The 21,147-nt window shown below is 34.3% G+C and overlaps 2 protein-coding genes and 1 pseudogene across 2 annotated transcripts; 2 read left to right on the forward strand and 1 right to left on the reverse strand.

Annotated features, from left to right (window-relative positions):
• Positions 1 to 6,419: 6,419 nt before the first annotated feature.
• Positions 6,420 to 10,673, forward strand: LOC132037024 (cytochrome P450 CYP72A219-like; annotated as a pseudogene).
• Positions 10,674 to 17,577: 6,904 nt separating this feature from the next.
• LOC132038333 (11-oxo-beta-amyrin 30-oxidase-like) lies at positions 17,578 to 19,558 on the reverse strand. Its single transcript, XM_059429013.1, has 2 exons — positions 19,460 to 19,558; positions 17,578 to 18,003 (listed from the first exon to the last, which is right to left on the reverse strand). The coding sequence occupies exons 1-2, from the start codon at positions 19,556 to 19,558 to the stop codon at positions 17,578 to 17,580; spliced, it is 525 nt and encodes a 174-aa protein (XP_059284996.1).
• Positions 19,559 to 19,706: 148 nt separating this feature from the next.
• LOC132038334 (uncharacterized) lies at positions 19,707 to 20,147 on the forward strand. The gene has a single exon (XM_059429014.1). It carries the CDS (start codon positions 19,707 to 19,709, stop codon positions 20,145 to 20,147), a length of 441 nt encoding a protein of 146 aa, XP_059284997.1.
• Positions 20,148 to 21,147: the final 1,000 nt, after the last annotated feature.

Raw genomic sequence — 21,147 nt, forward strand, 5'->3', positions numbered from 1 at the left:
GTCATAGTACTTTTCTAAATAGACTCAAAAAATAGGTTTACATGAATTGAGATAAAGGGAGTAACTATATGGTTGAGTGAAAGAAATTTACATATGAACATAAATATTCTGCTGATTTGATATAAATAATCAATAAATTGTCAACATAGATAAACACCACATAAAAATATTCATGGATAAATATCATTTGGATAAGAAGTGTAGCTTTCTTCACTGCCTCAAATTCAAATAAAAGTTCACATACAAGTTAGAGTAGCGATAATGAACCAATGGCTTTTTGTAAAATCTTACGTATACCCATTTATATATTGTGAGTGTTTCGAGAGCCTGAATTGATTTGGGTGGACCGTTCATACATGATATTTTTTGTTGCGTGTTGGTTTCAAACCTAAAAAGTCTGATATTTTTTGGTTTTATTCAATGTTATCGTGGATCCAAATTAGAGTGAGATCACACATTATAGAGCCTATTTTTGGGCAATACTTTTGTGAAATTTATTCCCGTTTAAGCTGCTAATCCGGCATACTTGTATGACCCCAGGTCATCCCACCACAACCATATTGGTCCAAAGTTTAATTAGATTCTAGAACCATCCATGGATTGGGATGGAAGTACGTAGCGTTTCTTTGGTAAGCGGAAGAGAAGTAGCATTCACACATGAATGTTTAAATTTTTTTAAATTAAAAATTACATATTTAAAGGTTACATAAAAAAAAAATGTAATAAAATATTAAAAATCCTGGTCATAAATGAATATCATAGTATGATGAATAATAAACAATACTTAACATCATTGATGATTGACAAATACCATTCAAAATCGAATGAGAGAAAATATTGCTTCGACAAATACCTATACAAAATCTCGAACTCACTTTATAAATCGTATTCAATTATTTCAACAACTATAAACAGAAAAAGTAAGAAATATTGATTAGGGGTGGGCGTTCGGTTCTTCGGTTCGGTTTTCTCATACTTCAGTTCGGCTATTTCGAGTTCGGTTTTTTTAAGGTAGACACCAAACACCGAACCAAACTAATTCGGTTCGGTTCTTTCGGTTTCTGTTTTTGAAGTTTTCGTTCGGTTCGGTTTTGACGGTGTTTTATAGGACACATTTCTAGATTTATGGATTCGTAAAAGATCTCGTACGGATATTCAAATTTGAGCATAGGTATTGCGCTCAAGTTGCGAAATGTTGGAGAGCGACACGCTGAACGTGTTTTCAACCAAAAGAAGCTTTTTCAAATTCCTTAAAGGAAGAACAGTTTTCTCGTCAAATTCCTAAAAAATGACTAGGAGTAACAATAAAGAAAGAATTGTGAAATACAAAAGAAAGAATAAAGATTGAAGGGGCTTGGGCCTTGGGTTAATGGGTCTTATTTGTAAGAATTTATTTAATGGGCATGGGGTGAGACTATTTAATATTTGGTAAATTTCAAACGACTCGGTTCCGGTACTACCCTTTTTAAATATTACCATTTGTAGCTACATTTTGGCAAAATAGTGTATTTTTCGCGTGTATTTTGTACAACAAATACCGAGAATAGGGTAAAAAAAAAAAAAAATATATATGATGCCTTTATTTTAGCCTTTAATGGTGGAGCTATTAAATTAGATATTAATATATATTTTTTTGATGTATTTCCGTGTCTTTTTTTTAATGTATTTCGATGATTTTTTTTATGTATTTTCCATTTTTTTTTTGATGTATTTTACTGATTTTTTTGATGTATTTCAAATACATTGTACAATAACTACTATTCAAATATATTCAAATTTTCGTGTATTTGAATGGATTTCAACATATACATTCATAAGACCAAAAAATTCAAATACATGACAAATACATTCAAAAAAATAATGTGTTTGGCTATTAACAAAATACACTAAAATGCACTCAAAAATACAAAAACAAATACATTCAAAAACAGTGTATTTGTGAGATGTAGATTTTTTAATGTATTTGTATTTGCATTTTTAACAAATGCGAGCCGAAGACACTATCACGCACCAAAAAACCCTAATCTCTCCAACACCACCAAAATTCTAATCTAAGACACCACCACCACCAAAAACCCAAATCGAGAACCATCACCACCAAAACCCTAATCTTTCCATCACCAACAAAACCACAATCTCTCCACCTCTACGTCATCTTCTCGCCACAGTCTCAAAATCAATCCATCACCGCCACCATCAACAATGCACACGGCCAGATAGTGAAAAGAGAGAGAGAGGGGTGAGCACGGAGGAGACGGAGAGAGAGAGATGGGCGGAGAGAGAGAGAGAAAGACAGAGAGGGAGGGAGAAGAGAGAGAGAGGTGCGGCCATGGTGGTGGTGCGGCCATGGTGGTGGTGGTTGAGAGAAGGGGAAGAGAGATTTTTTAAGATTTTTGAGAAATGAAAAATATGAAATGAGTAGTGATTGAGAAAAAGAAAGATATATGTGTTTGGGTATGTATTTTTTGATATAGCTACCATTTGTAATTTAGAAAAATTAATTAGCTACTAAATATAATTAAATAAAAGGATAGTTAATATTAATAATTAGGTCTTAAAAGAATCTACAATGAGTAAAAATTCCTTAATATTTTTGGGCTGTACATAAAATTTCGGTTTAAACCGAAAACCCGAAAAACCGAACCCCAAACCCCGAACACCGAACCGAATCCCAAAATTTCTGAAAATTGAAACCGAACCCGAACCGAAAACCCGAACACCGAAAAACCGAATTAATTCGGTTCGGTCCGGTTTTTCGGTTTTCGGTATTTATGCCCACCCCTAATATTGATGGATTGCCTCTTTCTAAGACAATAGAATTTCAGCCGTTTGAGGTCAGCTCGGTGCACTAAGCTCCCGCTATGCGCGGGATTTGGGGAAGGGCCGGACCGCAAGGTCTATTGTAAAGCCTAATATTTCTTGTTTGAATTAGGTTAATAAAAGTAGCTGATGTTAAAATTGATCTTATAAATAAATAATTATGTGTTAAGATTAAAGTGTTTGAAATTAATAACAACTACGTACAATATATTGTTTGGTAAAAAAGATGTTTGTAAGTAATATGCTATTAAAATGACTGATGTGTCCTTAACGTTATTTACAAAAATTATATAAAAAAAAAAATACATGTATAAGGAGAGCAAGAAACAAAGATAATGTAATAGAGAGGGAGTTAGGAGTTTTATTATTAATAGGCTGGGTGATCAACTTATGACTTTTAATTTATTTTGATTTATATGTGTTTTAGGTATTTACCAAACACATAATGAATTTAACTTGATTAAAAAAAAAAAAAAGAGTAATTTGAGTTTTGTTATACTCTTTAGTGCATATTCAAATTTTTCCTAATTTTAGTTGGTTTCTGGATTTAGCATTTCAATAACTTCGATCCCCTAATCAATCTGACCTGATGAGGCGTGAAACATACGCTCTGCCGCGTGAAATTTATTGTTCAAATGGGATTTTTTTAAAATTAAATATGTTTTATGAGATATTCTCCATTGGTGAAGGCAACAGCTTAATTCGAATTAAAGTTTAGAGGAGGAAATTCCAAAGTGGGACCTTGGTGCATTTATAAGTGGTTATCTATGGAATGACACTTTTGAAATTTGACTAAGTTTTAGAAGTGTGAGGAACATTCCAAATGCCAGGTGAAACACGAATAAGGTTTGTTATTTGAAAGGTAAAGGGCCAAAAACGCCCAAAAAGTATCTCAAATAGGTCAATTTTACCATCTTACGTTTTTGGCTCAAAATTAGGGTAAATTTCATAAATGGTTACTTAACTATCTCTTTTTTTCACTAAAGTCACTTAACTATGTTTTCTAACATAAAAATCACATAACTATTATTTTTTTCACCAAAGTTACTTAACTATGTTTTCTAACAAAAAAGTCATATAACTATCACTTTTTTCATCAAAGTCACTTGACTATGTTTCTATCACAAAACGTTTAGCTTACTAAAACGAAAGTCACAAAACTATTTAGCTTACCAACACAAAAATCGCACCTAAGAAAAAATTCAACTTCCGATGAGTAATATTCTTTTTTACTTTCAATTCTAATAGATACAAACTCAATTAAAAAGAATTGACTCGATGAAAAACTCATGCAAATATAAAACATTAAAAAAGCAAAATCAATCCTTCACCAACTATACGATCCTTCTCTAGGGGCTCTCAAGCAAAAAATGTGTGAATTTTATTGGCTCTTTTTTTCAATATACATTGAAAAGCGTTACATGTTGTTTGATAGTAGGAAATTGAATTATACGGAGTAATAATTATTACTATTTGTATCAGAAGTAATTATCTTGTGATAATTTCTTTTTCAAATTTATTCAACCTTTTGGTATTTTAATATCTCGCGTATGAGTTTTGGAGGGTCAATTTTTTTTTATGAGTTTGTAGCTATTAAATTAAAAATAAAAAGGAATATAAAATATTACTCACCAGAAGTTGAATTTTTTTCAGTAGGTGTGACATTTGGGTTAGAAAATATAGTTAAGTAACTTTGGTGAAAAAAAGTGATAGTTGTGTGACTTTTGTGTTAGAAAACATAGTTAAGTGATTTTAGTGAAAAAAGTAATAGATATGTGACTTTTGTGTTAGAAAACATAATTAAGTGACTTTGGTAAAAAGAAGTGATAGTTAAGTGACCATTAATGAAATTTACCCCTCAAAATTACCCTCTAACTAGCCAAATAGCTCAAAAATACCCTTCCTACTAACGGTTGTTTCTAAATGACAGGGGCGGCTCAAGGATATTTGTAGCTTAAAGCCAATACTGATGAGAGGCCTTAGATTTTGTTTAAAACAACTAAATGTTAGAGCATTTGAAATCTATTTTCCTAACGTTTTGAAAGCAAATTTATTTTAACCTTTTATAATCAATTTCTCCAGCCTTTTTAGGAGTTTTATTATAGTTCAAAAATTGAAAAACCGGATTCATATTGTCGACATTTAAATTATTATAAATGATTGAAAAGATAAAATATAGTATAAAGTGAAATAACAAAAACAACTAAACAACAATAACAAGTATGTAATTAAAATAAAAGAATGATCCAAAAAATTGATGAGTTGATTGCCAAATATTTTTCAATAACTCTTCAGAATGCTTGAAATGCGGGGAAAAAAAAATATGAAAAAGAACGCACTATATATATTTTATCAATATAGTACTCTTAGGTTATGATTTTCACAAAATAATACCATAACTTATCATACTTGAACTCAGAAAATACAAGAAAGAGAATATAGAAGTGCATAAATGTTATGCGAGAGATAGATTCTTGATTAACAAATAAAGAGTGAATAATGTAAAAATATAAAATAATTTCACTTGTCAGATTTTTGTTCACACAAAAAAGATTTGCAGTGATTCATATTCACCAAATTTTTACACGTAAAAGATTTCAAAGAATGATTCATATTTCTCAATTTTTTACTCCCATTGTCACTCCAATTAGTCACACATCTAAAAATTATTTGTATATAAAAAATTACTTTTCTACTTAAAGGTATATTCATTACTCTCTAAAATAATTAACCATTTAGCTTATTATTAAAAAAAAAAAAAGGGGGGGGGGGGGGGGGGGGGTGTGGGGGGTCTAAACAAGCTTTAGGGGCTTTACCCTAAAGCCGGCCCTGCTAAATGACAGCAATTGGTAACTTTGAACCCGACATGTTTGAACTTAAATCATATGTAACTTCAAATCTTTGCATGTGTGAAGTTTTTTTTCAAGTTAATAAATGTACAAAAAATTTTAAAAGTATATACACATTAAATAACGCCATCCAAATAGAATACCCCAATAAATTTTTACCAACATGAGATGGAGAATTTTTCTCAAGTTGTCAAATATAAACAAGCTATTACAACAATTGCTAGATGCTACTAGTTACCCCCATTGTAGCATTTGCAAAGAGATGATGGTCAAAAACACACCTCGAGATATCGATTTTTTGTAGTTTCACACGCGAATTATCGCCTTGTTCTCTATTTCCACCTGAACGATCACAGTTTATATTAAAGTATACCTCAAAGCCGATTAGGCCAACTATTAGTTGTTTCCTTTTCCTACCTGAACTAATGCATATCCAAACGGTTGTAAGCTTGACGATTTAATTTCTATGTGAAACACAATATTCGGGATTGTCTGATCCTTCTCGTCTTCAATTTTAACTGTAATTTATACAGATCTCTTTGTGGACTAAGTCCCTTATCTGTTGTTTTATAGTTCTGCCATAGTCAAGGTTCTTGTTTGTAGTTTTGTCTCTTTGTACTTGGAGTCAAACACAAGGAATCTAGATTTCAGCAAATCGGCAAATGCCCATGCTTTTGGCTTATAGTGATGATCATATGTTTAAAGCAGAGTTTATAAGGCTATGAAGCCTACCTTTCTGGTGCCAAGAAAATGGGGAACTTCTATAACATAATTGCAGCAATATTATGTGGGATAATTTTCTTGGTATACACATGGAAAGTGTTGAATTGGGCATGGTTTAGGCCAAAAAAATTGGAGCAGTTCCTCAGACAACAGGGCCTCAGTGGGCCTTCTTACAGGCTACTCCATGGAGACTTGAAAGAGCTCTACAAGAGCATCAAGGAAGCACAATCCAAACCTATTAATGATCTTTCAAATAATATAGCACCAAGAATCATTCCTTATTTTATTCAAACCATTAGTAAATGTGGTATGTGTTCTATATCAGAGACAGAGCCCGACATACCGTTGAATCCACTGACCATTTGAGTTACTGTGTTCAAAATTTAATATTTTTACCTATATATTTGATTTCTTAATACATATACAGGGTTTGAGCCAAAATTACTGATCGTCGGTTGAACCCTAGCTTATATTGTACATGCGCCTCTGTTATAAATACTTTAGAATTGCACTTCACTACAATTTCTGTTGTGTAGTTAGTAGTTAGTGCTATGTTAATAATGTCCTAATATTATTGTTGTAGGAACTATTTAGGTTTAAGTTGTGAAATGAAGCTTTTCTTGAGAGCCCGTTTGGCTTATGACTTTTGACTTATAAACTAAAAGCCACTTAAGTTAGGAGTTCTAAGCTTATGACTTTTGGCGTTGTTTTGACTTAAAAACAAGTTCTTAAAAACACTTTGTTATTTTAAATAAACACTACAAAAGTGCTTAAAAACTACTTTGGCTTAAAAACATCTAGAATAAAGTCAATGCAAACAGGCTCTAAATGATTTGTGTATGTGCAGGGAAAAGTGCTTTGTATGGTTTGGGCCAAGACCAATGATAATCATAATGGAGAGTGAACTGATAAGGAGATATTTGCTAAGAACTATGTTTATCAGAAGCCTCACCACAGCAATCCAGTGGCCAATTTGTTGATTAGAGGCATAGCAAACTATGAGGAAGATAAATGGGCAAAACACAGGAAGATCTTAAAGCCAGCTTTTCATGTGGAGAAGTTGAAGGTTCTATTACCATACTTCGTCCCTTTTATGCACATTTTCTTGGCTAACAACATTTTACACGCCTTAATTTGCAAGACTTGTGTTCAATGGTGAAGTCAGGATTTTCACTAAAGGGGGTCAAAATATATATTTTTTTTAAAAATACATAAAGAAGTCGAGGATTCAACATATAGTATATACATAAAAAGAGTATTTGACCTATTTACACAATGTAATTTTTCAATGAAAGGGCCGAAGGTAGCCCCGCCCCTGCTTGTGTCTAAAACCTCCCTGAATGGTCTAAGACCACTTCCTCCTAAGATGTGCATGACACACACCACTCATAACCAAGGGCGGATGAAAACTTGGATAGTGAATCCATCTGAAGTTAATATTTTTGACACAAAACATAAATATATATGTAAAAAATCAGTAAAATTTCAACAAATATTACATCTGAATCAATAGTTTTAAAAGCGAATGAATTCAGTGCTTTACGAACCATAAAGGTAAAACACTTAAACCTATCAAATTTAAACTCTGAATTTGCCTCCAGTCATGGCGCGACACGTGTCATAAGAAAGATTTCTATAACTAATAAGATATATTTTTCCTTTTTGTTTTGCAAGTAGCTTATGCTGCCAGCTTTTTACTTGAGTTGTATTGAGATGCTAAAGGAATGGGAGCAGATTGTATCAGAGCAAGGATCAAAAGAGTTGGATATTTGGCCTCAACTTCAAAAATTAACAAGTGATATGATTTCTTGCACGACATTTGGTAGTAGCTATGAAGAAGGAAGAAGAATATTTGAACTTCAAAAGGAACAAGCTGAGATTATTATGAAGCAGTTTAGTTCCATTTATATCCCAGGATCAAGGTTATTTTCATCAGAATCTACTTTGTTTAATTTTATTATTTGCTACCCCTCATTTTGGGCAGCTAAAGTTTTATCACCACTAAAGTTATATATATCCATATTATAAATTTAGAGTTCCAGGCCAACAATTACTATAAATTTATTAGAGGTGGCAAATGGCCGATTGGATCTTAATAGAAAAAGGATTCTTAATATTTTGTAGACGTCGCAGGCACATACTCAATGTATAATAAGTGTATAGTAAGTGTATACATTAATTATACACTGAATACTGATTAAAATTTGTAAGAAAATACTATAAATTATGGTTGTTTTCTTATTGTGGGCTGTTGGGCTGCGAGAAAGTGAAAATCCCTACTAAAATGGGTCACAATCCCCAAAGTTTGTCTAGGTAGGATGTTTGAAGTAATGCCGTCATACCCGACCCGCCCAACATGGCTCAGTAATGTGACCAAATCTCCCCTGCTTTTTTATTTTACTTCTGATTTTTTTTTTGAGATAGCTAATATATTTTCTCAAATTATCTTAAATTCTTCCAAATTTACATAATTCCAATCTCAAAGTTGCTTTTGCGTATTTGGTTTTGGTTTGATTTTTGACCCGTCGGATTACACTATTTTTGTCCCATTTTGATCAATAGCATTGATGGGTCAGTTTAGGTTATCAAGTCAACAAATGAGTCATCATCTAACCAGGTCAAATTGGGGCGCATTACTAAACAATAGGTTGACTTGCACCTCTAGACATGAAACATATGTGGTTTTCAATTCTTAACTTACTACTCCTTTATATTGTAGATTTTTGCCCACTAAAAGCAACAAAAAGATGAAAGAAATTGAAAAAGAAGTTCAAGAATCAATTAGGCGTCTTATTGGAAACAGACTAAAGGCAAAGGAAGTAGGGCAGGCCTTTGGTGATGAACTATTAGGCACATTATTGGAATCAAATTCAAATGAAATTGAAGAGCAAGGAAGCAAGGAATTTGGATTGACTATCCATGAAGTAATTCAAGAGTGCAAATTGTTTTATTTTGCTGGACAAGAGACCACTTCAGTGTGGCTTGTTTGGACCATGATTTTGTTATCTAGGCATCAAGATTGGCAGGAAAAAGCCAGAGAGGAAGTTGTGCAAGCTTTTGGAAGTGATCAACCTGCTTTTGATGAATTAAGTCGGTTGAAAATTGCAAGTTCTTTCAACATAACTTGAAAAACAACTCATGCATAGCAAAGTGCATCGGATTTAGGACGGATTCAGTAGGTCAATGAAATTTATTGCTCTCGACTCGAATTATGTATACATATACGAAAGTTAAAATGGTTACTGTATATATAAGATCACACTCATTCCGATTGACACCCTAAACTCTATATCCCGAACTCTGGCATAGAGGAAATTGAAAAGACTAAATTGCACTCATGTCTTAATATTTAAGATTCATCGTATCGGTTTGGAGACCTTTACATATTCATAGAATCATTTAAGTTGTTACTCCCTCAGTCTCAAAATATTTGTCACTTTTTTGGTTTACACGCCCTTTAAGAAATAATGATTAAAAGGGGTTTTTTACTACTTTAACTTTATTTATGTCTAAGCTATTATCTCTCTACATTAAAGGTTCAAATCAATTTAGGTGTTAATGAAGGAGTTTGTGGTCTTCAATAAAAATTCTACCAAAGGGTGAAATAGGAAAAAGATGACTAATTTTGCCTTGAACTCCGAAAACGACAAATGATTTGACACAACTATTTTTAGTAGCCACAACAAATATTTTGAGATGGAGTGAGTAGTAAGCTTAAGTTGTAATGCCGGCAAGAATATTCAGTGGTTGCATAAGACAATTTATCTTTTGCATCTCTACGTTCATTTTAGTTTGTCCATAATTTTGATTGATTTCCAATGAGTACGAGAGGATCATTTTTTTAATATTTTTCAGGTGACGATGATCTTGTACGAGTCCTTAAGACTTTATCCACCACTAGCAACCCGTATCCGAAGAACTAATGAAGAGACTAAATTAGGGGATTTGCATCTACCAAAAGGAACATTGCTTTTTGTACCAACCATCTTATTGCATCATGACGTGGAAATTTGGGGCAAAGATGCAAAGGAGTTCAAGCCAGAGAGATTCCGTGAAGGTGTTTTAAAGGCGACAAAGGGCCAAATGACATTTTTCCCATTTGGTGCAGGACCGCGGATATGCATTGGACAAAACTTCGCGATTTTAGAAGCGAAAATGGCTATAGCTTTGATTCTACAACGCTTTTCCTTTGAGCTCTCTCCATCTTACACACATGCGCCCCATTCTATTGTAGCTCTGCAACCTATGTTTGGTGCACCTCTAATTTTGCAGAGGCTCTAGCTAGTTTTGGAGACAAATGAGCCAACTGCAGAGATGGATCTAGGGCAGGTTTTGTAGGTTTAGTTGCTCTCATTACTTTCGTGAGACTTGAACTATATATGGATAATAAAGGGAGAAAAAACATTTGAAATTAAATGTTACATATGATAGGATCACGTTTATTTTGTATCTAGTGACTTTAAATTTTGGATTCGCCTCTTCTGGTAAGAGTACTTTATCTGAGGTTAAGGTTGCCCTACTATTGTCCTACAATTTGAGTTGAGCTTTTGTGTTACGAACTGATCACTTTATGCCATTTGTAATATAGAATTGCCCTTATTATTAGCACATTTTTTTGCGCCAATTGCCCTTCTTTTGGGGTGGTCTTTCAATTTTACCCCTCATATTTGTGGTCTTTAAATTTTTCCCCTCATATTTGTGGTCTTTGAGTTTTGCCCTTCGCTTTTGGACGAATACCTGAGGTTCTGGGTTCGAACCCCCGTTCAGGCATAAAATAAAAAAATAATTTCGCAAGGCAGGGCTGGGGGGAGCGTATGCCGGATCCGGCATACTGGCTTAAGGAATAACTAAAGTTATGCCCGCCCCGACATACTTATGTCTTATGGGGCAAACTTTTAGTTATGCCTCATAAGGCAGAACTTTTCTTTAAGGCATAGTTTAGTTATGCCTTATGGGACAAACTTTTAGTTGAGGCATAACAAAAGTATGCCCCATAAGGCAAGAACTTTTCCTTAAGGCATAGATTTTGCCTTATAAGGCAAACTTTTAGTTATGTCTTAAGGAAAAGTTCCGTCTTATGGGACATACTTTTAGTTATGTCTTATGAGCACACTTTTAGTTAAGTCATAACTAAAAGTTTACCTTGAAAAGTTGAAAAAAATAAAATATATACGTATATATATATATATTCCAAGGAAAATACGGGAGATAAATAAAATATATATATATATATATATATATATATATATATATATATATATATATATATATATATATATATATGCCTCAAGGCAAAGTCTGCCGGAGGGAGGATAGCGAAATTCAAACTCTGGCTTGCCAATTTTTTTAAAATTTTTGACTGAGTGGGGATTCGAACGTGGAACCCATGAGTTTTAGCCGAAGGGTAAAATTTAAAAACCACAAAAATGAGGGGCAAAATTTAAAGACTACCCAAAATTTTTAGCATGTATATTCTTTTATGAAATGGTTAATTTGCTGAGTTTGAATATGAGAAACTAGACTTGGTTTGATTCTTTTAGTACTTGAGTTGAGTCGCTTGAATAATTGATGAAGTTTCCTTTAAGCATCTATTTTTTTTTTTCAGTCTATGTGTGGCACTATTACTATTTAAGAGAGTAAAAATAATCTTTATTTTTTAAATATTTAAATTATTAAATCTTAAAACTTATAATAGTATGTTTTATGTAACGGATTGATACTGTGTGTATGACCTGCTTCCTTGTTGGCTATACATGTGAGCATGTATCCCAAGGTGTAGTTTGGTTATTGGGATTAGAAAAATAATTGTGCTTTAACATTTGGAAGTATTTTATTAGTCTTTGTTTGTTGTATGTTCCCAAACATTATTATTTTATATTATAATTCTGATAGTATTATTTTATATTGTATTCAACATGTGATTGGTTTATCTTCGCTTAAAAATTTCCTCGTCGTTACCAAATGTGTCGTATAAGCAATTCATTTATTGTGGAGCTCTAACTACCATATTTTGATGGAATCAAGAGACAGCACAATCACACAACTAGTTCAAATTTCTTTTTATAAGCGAAAGAGCTATTTAAACAATACTCGCTTCGTTCACTTTTACTTATTCACTTTAGCATATCAAGATAAAGACAATTTTTTTTTCTTGCATTTTCAAAATCATTTTCTAAGTCTATTGAGATTTTACACCAATTAGTATGAGTATTATAATAAAATATATATTTTATTTATTAATTCTTAAAGGGTGTGTGCGAAGTCAAAAATGAATAAGTAAAATGATGAAGTATTTATTACACAACTCGTTTTTAACTGAACATAATAAGTAGATATCCTTTATCAATTATAATTTTTTCAAATCATTAGTACAAAAGATGAATGTAAAAAAGATATTGAAAAAGGGGTCGAACAGTAACAAATATAAGGTGTAAACTATTTTTAAACAAATAAATATAAATTAGAAAACAAGTAATACTTCAAATATTAATGGCCAAACTTTAAAGTAAGGCCGGGCTTGGCCGGACGGGACGAAACGCGACAAAATTGTGAAAAAGGCATACTAAACAAATACTAGAAGCTTTCCGCCTGATGTTCTATATTTGCATTGGAGTTCCGATTATTTTTAATTTGCGCTACTCGAGGCTAGAAAATATTTTGTACTAATATTTTTTCATTTGGATGATTCAAAATCGAATCCTCTAATTAATGGAGAGTTCCTATTCATCCATCACAGTCCTGACGATAAATGAATTTGAATTTTAGCCAACTAAGACTTGCATACTTTGCCTCCACCACAACACACACAATTTGCAGGATTGCCCTTCGCTAGGGGTGGTCTTTAATTTTTGCCCTTCGCTACAAATCTCTTGGTTTTAGGTTCGAATCCGAGCTCAGTTAAAAATTTTAAAAAAAATTCGCAAGGCATAAGTTGGACGTTGGGTTTCAAACTCTGCCTTAAGGCAAAAAAAAAAAAAAAATATTTTGTTGGAATTTTATAAGCATATTGTAAAACTAACTTTTTGCCTTAAGGCCTAATTTTGGATAAAAATTTACCTTAAGACATAAGTTGGGTCAAACTTATGTCTTGCGAATCCGCACTTTTGACTTGTGAATTTTTTTTTTATTGAGCCTAGATTTGAACTCAAAATCTCTGAGTATTAAGCGAAGGATAAATATTAAAGACTACCAATTTGAGGGCCAAAAATTAAAGACCGCCCCAAAAAAGAGTAATCCGCGCAAAAAAATGTCCCCGCCCCCCCCACGCCACACAACCCATTTAGATTAGTGAAAAAAGGATTCCTTTGACTTCCGGTCCTTTTTTTATACATAAAGTTAATTAAGAGGAAGCAGCTGAGAGAAGCCATTTCATGGAGTACTTATCACTTCTGAGAAAAGAGATGCTGTACAGTTACAACATAATAGCAGCAGTCAGTGTTGCAATTCTATTGGTATCTACATGGAGACTACTTGTATCACAACAAACAATTTTTCGATTGAAAGCATTTCACCGAGAAATTGGCACTGCATTTTCGGAATGACTCAAAGTTGATCCATAACTACGTCAACATTGCCCTTGATCTGATGCGGAAGTTGGACGAGAACTGCTCTAGACAAGCTCGATAATGTCCTGCATGCATTGTGCGCTTGAGGATCCGGTGCTTCCAGATGTGGACTCGTCTAAGGACGATAAAGGGGATTCTGACTTGCTTTTTGACGAATCCGTTCTTGTCTTTGAAGATCCAGTGGCCTCGGATTCAGACACTGTTGATGAGTGCGTTAAACCCCCGCTTCAGCCCTGTGATGACCAAATGCATAGGCAGGTTCTTTTATCTGACCTCACATCTGATTTGAACGATGAAACATTAGAGGAGGTCTCAGAAATCTATGCCTGCAAGGTGTTCGCTATAATACCTTATAGAGAAATTGATAAGGAAGTTGCAGATTCAGTAAAGCATGAAACTCATGTGTTCGACAAAATGTTTCACCCAATTCCCATAATTAAGTGTCATTCCAGTAACCTTGTCAAGTTTGACGCCATGTCGCTTGCAAGTCCTTGTATGCTTTCAGCTTGCAGTCCGGGCAGAGGTATATTTGATTATTTAAGTAAACTCGATCATTCAAATTTTCCATTATCCTTATATCGCTTTCCACCTGATCAATTCAGATTAGACTTTCCATTTGATCCTAGTTCTAGTTTGATTACCACATTTCTTGGTGCTACAAGATATTGTTCAATCATGGTTGTGGATGATGTCAAGGATATAATTCGGATATTAGTGTGTCATATTGGATCCACGTCCAACGATCAATTTATTTTGAGTTAATTCCGATTTGATCCCGGTGCTAATATGTTCATCGTATCCCAGGTAACCAAGGAATTCACTGAAAGATCAGTTTGAGTGATCAATCCAGTTTCACCTCAGGAGTCATGGCTGATTCCTTTTCCCGGTCGTGGATATATACTTCCATTTGACAAGATGTTCTTGGTGCCTAATAAAAATATTGGGTGGTTTGATACTGGGCAGTCAACCTCTCTAATGCCACTAACGGGAGTCGTTCAACGTCATCTAATATATCTTGATACTACACCAGCAGCTACAACGGTCTTTGTTGTTGAGCTTGCATCAGTTATGAAATCCAGCAATTCAAAGCCGGACCAAGTGTTTGGCGCAATGTCCAATGGAGTTTGCAAGGTATCCAATGCTACGTCCACTTCATTACTAGTTGGGGTGCTCATTGAAACGTACAAACAAATAAAAACTGTTCAGCAATGCCACTTTAAAGACGGTGCAAATTTTTCTAATTTCTTTTGGTAGTCAAGAATCTGAAATGTCAGTTATACGTTTCGCAAGAGCCCTACCAGCGAGGTATCTTGATTCCAACTCTCATTATAGTGACTCGACTAGATGGAAAACTGATTTTGGGATATTTGTAGACATGTATTTTGACAAAATTTTCATGGAACCTAGGTTAATCGAGGATCTATATCTTGATAAACTAGTTTTGGAGACTCTGGGTGGTGCTCCACTTAGTGAAATGCATTCTGATGATCTGATGATTGATGTTGAAAATGCAAAATTTAATAAGGGAATAGGACATGCTGAATTTATCCTTCCATTCGATCCCAGTGTGCCTCACCGCAAGCAAAGAGTGCCACACACGAGCGGAGCAAAAAGAAAGCAAGAGGAATTCTTCTGATGTTTGGGGAGAAATTCTTCGGTGAATTTATTCCTTGTTATGATTGGTAGAACTGTGATGGTTAACTATATATGGGATCCAGGAATTAGTTGTAAAACTATGAACCGAAATGGTCTTACTGAGACCATTGCGACACATATGTTGTTGTGGTCTACTGACGCTACTTCTCCAATTTCACAATGCTTCTATAATCACTTGGAAATGAATACTCAATCTAACAAAGAGAAGCAGAGGATATCAAGGGGACTCTTTATATTCCCTTATTTGTGGTTGAGTTTGGCACTGGAAACATGGTATATCTTACTTTATTTCTTGTTTCCACCAGTAGTGTTTAAAAGCTCAATGATATTAAAACAGCCAAAGGGTGCGCGGGGTGACAAAAATTTATCCTTTGAAAGGATATTGGAGCATCTAAATGTGCCAACAGACCAATGTGCTTACTTATGATGTTTGATAGAGATATATATATTTCTCATGATGGCATCTCAGTTTGGCCAGCTTATAGTTATTGGGACTTGCAAATGTGTCAATGTTGTTCAACCTATTAAGTTGGTTCAGGGATGCAAATGTGTCAATGTTGTTCAACCTATTAAGTTGGTTCAGGGATACAATGACTTCCTAATATTATCCAAGACCATTGGTGAGAAGTGTGCTACGAACACTGTTATTGTCTTGAACCTTGACGACAAGGTTCTTATTGAGGAAGGGAGTATTGTTATGAATCCGCCCCAGCCCACACTAACAACTATTGGCCCGAGAAGAAGCAATAGGGTCAAAAGGCTTTCACAAAGGCTGATTTGGGATCCAGGCCCATTTAGCAACTAGATAAAAAGAACGAGGAGTTAGAAAGAGCGGTTATGCGTATGATGATGTTCAGTATTCTCTCTTGTCTCTGCTCTGTATTTCTGAGTTCCCATCCCCTTCTGTATCAATCTCCTTCTCGTCTCCTTCTTCTTATAGAGTCTTAGTTACTGTTCTATTGCTATTTCTATTCTTGTAATCGACTTTCAGTAGTTAATCAAAGGCTATTGAACTTTCCATGTTCTTTGTTTGTTCTTGAGTTAAGCGTTTGTTACAATACCTAGTGTCATATCTACTGCATATATATATATATATATATATATATATATATATATTAAAATACTGTGTGACACACTATGCTAATAACTTGTTTTGCGAGCTCATGAGCTATTGGGATTTGGTTCTGAATCTTACAGGACATGGCACAAATTTAGTATATTTTCTTGACAAGAACTTTTTGGTTGCCCTTAGGGTGATGCCCTGGTTGTGGGGAGCTTATTTTGTTTTTGTACATTATGTGTTGGGGTACCAGCTATGACAAGATGTTGAAAACTATAATATTAGATAGTTTTCCTAATTGTTAGGATTTCAAAATTTACCATTAGTTCTTTGAATTAAATATCTCTCCATACTAGATCTTCTTTATGAATTGTACATGTAATTTAATATTTCAGTGGTACTTTTATAAATAACGAATATCGTAGCGGAATCCAAAATATTTAAAAGTATATACAAATACTCAATACCAAAACTGAAATGCTGAAAATTTTGATTTCATTATGTGAATTCGATATTTACCAAAGTATGCGCACTCTTTGGTGGTCACACTCTGCTCAAGTCGAGTAATTATACTCATAAGATTAGCGATAATGAAAAGGAATTGAGAAATATAGAGTGAATAAAACCTCGCATGCAAATCAGTTTGCAGTAGTGTGTGTAGCTTAATTTTTAAATTCGAATGAGGCACCTTTCTTCCAAAAATTCTTGGTTCATGGACATATGCAATTGGGTACATTGTAAGAAATCATCATACAATTCTCTTCATAATTGATGCACCAAATTCACCATGTGAATGCTATTTAATTTGTTTGACCGCAGACATTATGAGAGGTAAATTGGTGATCGGATTCCAAAATAACTATTACTATGCCTTAGTTTCAAGCAAGTCGAAATTACTCAGAATTTACAACTTACGTAATATTACTTGTGCTCCATACTGAGCTTGGAGTGTCACAACAAGAAAAGGAGCATGGGCATAAGACGGAGAAAGTTCGAAGCTAAAATGTTGTAAAAATGTGGTAAGTGCGACTTTAGCTTCTAATATAGCAAAATTTTGTCCAATGCATACTCGAGGACCATAGCCAAATGGGAAATAAGCAAATTTGCCCTTCGTTGAACTTGCAACACCTTCACTAAATCTTTCTGGGTTGAATTCGTTTGCGTCAGTTCCCCATATTTCTTGGTCACGATGAATGAAAAATGTAGGTATGTTGACTTGAACTCCACTAGGTAAAGTTATGTTTCCCAATTTGGTTGTTTCCCCAAGTATTCGCGTAAACATAACTCCTGGTGGATATAGCCTTAGAGTCTCAAGAAGAATCATGTTGACCTGTGAGAATGAAAGAGATCATCAAAAGTAGAATTTACACTATTTTTGTTGGAAGAGTAAAGTGAAAAGAGAAAAATGAATGTTATTTTACTAGCTAGAGGTGTCAAATAAGCAGATTGACTTATATTTGGACAGGTTAAAGCAAGCCGAATCAATAAACGGAATGTGCTATACCCATCCAACATTTGTTTGGGACTTTGGTCAAGTTGAATTTGTCTATGAATCTTAACACAAGCCACCCAACTCTGCAAAAATAGCATTCATTGGCCACAGTTTTTGAAAAATAGTAATGTCCTGGATTTTGAAACTTCATTATAATAGCTATTTTTTCAATTTACAGGTTTGAAAAGTGCCGATTTGTGAACTTTGTCCCCTAACTCAAACAATAATTTCATTTGCTTGTTGGTTCTTTATAGTTTGTTTAATTATCAAATAACCCTAAATTTGTTTATATATATTTATTTATCATGACTATGTCAAACTAATCAAACCTAGAAAACTTATTTTCCTAATTCCTATATCTTGATTACTATATAAGTTTTCTTATAGGTCAATTTGGAGCACAAACTAACATAAGCTTTTATATGAACTAACTTGAGCTATATGCTCAAAATGAAGTTCCGTGACTAAAATCATAATAAAGTAATAATTCGGGACCAAAAACATCATTTGCCCTTAGAAGAAACATTTTTTCTTTTTGTAAATAATGTTAAAATTCATTCCTTATGTGGTGAGGATTAATTAGGAAAAGTTTGTTTGCTAGAAGGAAAGAAATTTTATGGTATGTTGTTTTCTTTCTCTAAAAGCTAGCACACTATCGTTCTTATTTAATAGCCTATATTACTCCTATTTAAGTTAACCCCTAGTATTTTTCTTGCAAAAATTGAAAAACCTTGGGAGTTTAATCAGGTAGTATTAACCGCAGCCCTTTCACGCTGAAAACTAAAGGAAAAAGCGTCACGTCAAAAACCAAAACAGCTAATGGCAGATCATCTACCCAACGTGATAATTGTCATTATTCTCTCAAATTTACCCGTGAAATCCATCTTACGGTTCAAGTGTGTTTCTAAGTCGTGGCATTGTTTGATTTCAAGTCCAAATTCTAGCGTATGAAGCAAGGACAAGAAGGGGCAATCACAATGATGTATACACGTCGTTCAACATCGAGAAGAAGCTCTAGACGGCCCTCCTTCAGCTTCATAAACAAACAACTCACTTCAGAAAATCTCAGTTTTCCTTTAAGGAAAAGGTGTGATATAGAAGATTGTAAGTTTTTGGGTTCTTGTCATGGTCTTATACTATTTAATGTAAATGAGCATATTTACTTGTGGAATCCCGCCACTCGATTTTGCACCAAAGTGCTTGAGCTTTACCACTCAGTATGGGATTGTTATGTTACAAGTGGGGGACTTTGTTTTGACTCCTCCAAGAATGGTTGCAAGGCGGTGATGCTTACATATGATGGGGATTCCCCAGATTGGACTAAGTTTGTAGCAGTTGCTAGTCTTAAAGGCAAAAAATGGAGGCTGACAGCTGACTCGAATTCGCTTATCATATCATTTCAGTCCGTGATGGGATTACATTGCATGGACGTCTTCACTACCGGGTAAGGGACAGAAATTTGTTTCCACATGAAAGTATGTGGGACCGTTTTGGTCATAACAAAGTAACATATTTTTTATCCCATCTCTGAAAAGTTCCATATGTTGCCTGTCCCTGAGCTTGATCCAGAAGAGGAAGAGAATACTATCGCTGGTTTAGGATTTTTAAATGAATGTCTTTGCATGACTCATTTGAAACATGATAGGTGTCTTGAGATATTCGTCATGAAGGAATATGGAATAAAGGAATCATGGAAATCCTTATTTTTGGTAAAGAATTTAGAAATATATCGTTATGGGTTTGTAGCGCCTTTTTCCGTGATAGAGAATGGAGAATTTGCTTTGATAATAGATCAAATTGAAAGTAAAGTTGTTATATACAATCCAAAGAATGATAATATGCAAGACATCGTGGTCGCAGATGTGGATAGATCTACCATTATGTATGTGGAAAGCTTGATATCGCCCAAGGGATACTACTGGTGTGAGAAGCGGCACCAAAAGTACTTTGGAAGAAGAAAGCCAGATTATTTTTGGAATTAGGTTCTGAATCCCAATTTCTAGCAACAAATCACACATATCTACTGCATAAAACAACAATATAGTAGTACCTGTTATGAATCAGCCCTGGCCCACACTAACAACTATTGGTCCGAGAAGAAGCAATAGGGTCAAAAGGCTTTCATAAAGGCTGATTTGGGATCCAGGCCCATTTAACAACTAGATAAAAAGAACGAGGATTTAGGAAGAGCTTTATGCGTATTATGATGTTCAGTATTCTCTCGTCTCTGCTCTGTATCTCTGAGTTTCCATCCCCTTCTGTATCAATCTCCTTCTTATCGTGTCTTCGTTACTGTTCTATTGCTATTTCTATTCTTGTAATCGACTTTCAGTAGTTAATCAAAGGCTATTGAACTTTCCATGTTCTCTGTTTGTTCTTGAGCTAAGTATTTGTTATATTGGTGCTTTCATCGATCATACTCAAATGGCTTCGGTGGTACTAGATAGATATAGCTGCGGCAACCCGGAAAGGTGGATTCTTAGGGAGGAACAGTATTTTACCTACCTTGGCTTTTCAGAAGAGGGTGACTACCTCTTTCTTCCTTCTATCTCTCGATGGTCTTTAGGCCCGGTCCGATGGTTGTATCTAGGGGTGCAAACGGGTGGGTCCCGGTCGGATATGGGTCGGGTCGAAAATGGGTTGACAAAAAACGGATCGGTTATCCGACCGGCCCATATTTAACACGGTTAAAAAATGGGTTACCGTCGGATAATATGGATATCCATATTATCCAAATTATCCAAAGTTACTTGAGATGTTGGCTTCACGTAGCCAATATGGAGAAGATTAATTTACCATTTTGTCCACAAATCCAATCCCTAGTACATAGTTGCACCTCAACATTTGTGGGAAAAGTAGAACTTGAACCTTTTCAACATTTGTGGGAAAAGTGACAAAATGGCTATTTTTGTAAATTGACCATTTTTATAAAGTGACATAAAAATGGTTATTTTTGCAAAAATTTATTTCTTGGAAAACGAC

This window comes from Lycium ferocissimum, chromosome 11 (assembly GCF_029784015.1).
Source record: "Lycium ferocissimum isolate CSIRO_LF1 chromosome 11, AGI_CSIRO_Lferr_CH_V1, whole genome shotgun sequence".
NCBI lineage: Eukaryota > Viridiplantae > Streptophyta > Magnoliopsida > Solanales > Solanaceae > Lycium > Lycium ferocissimum.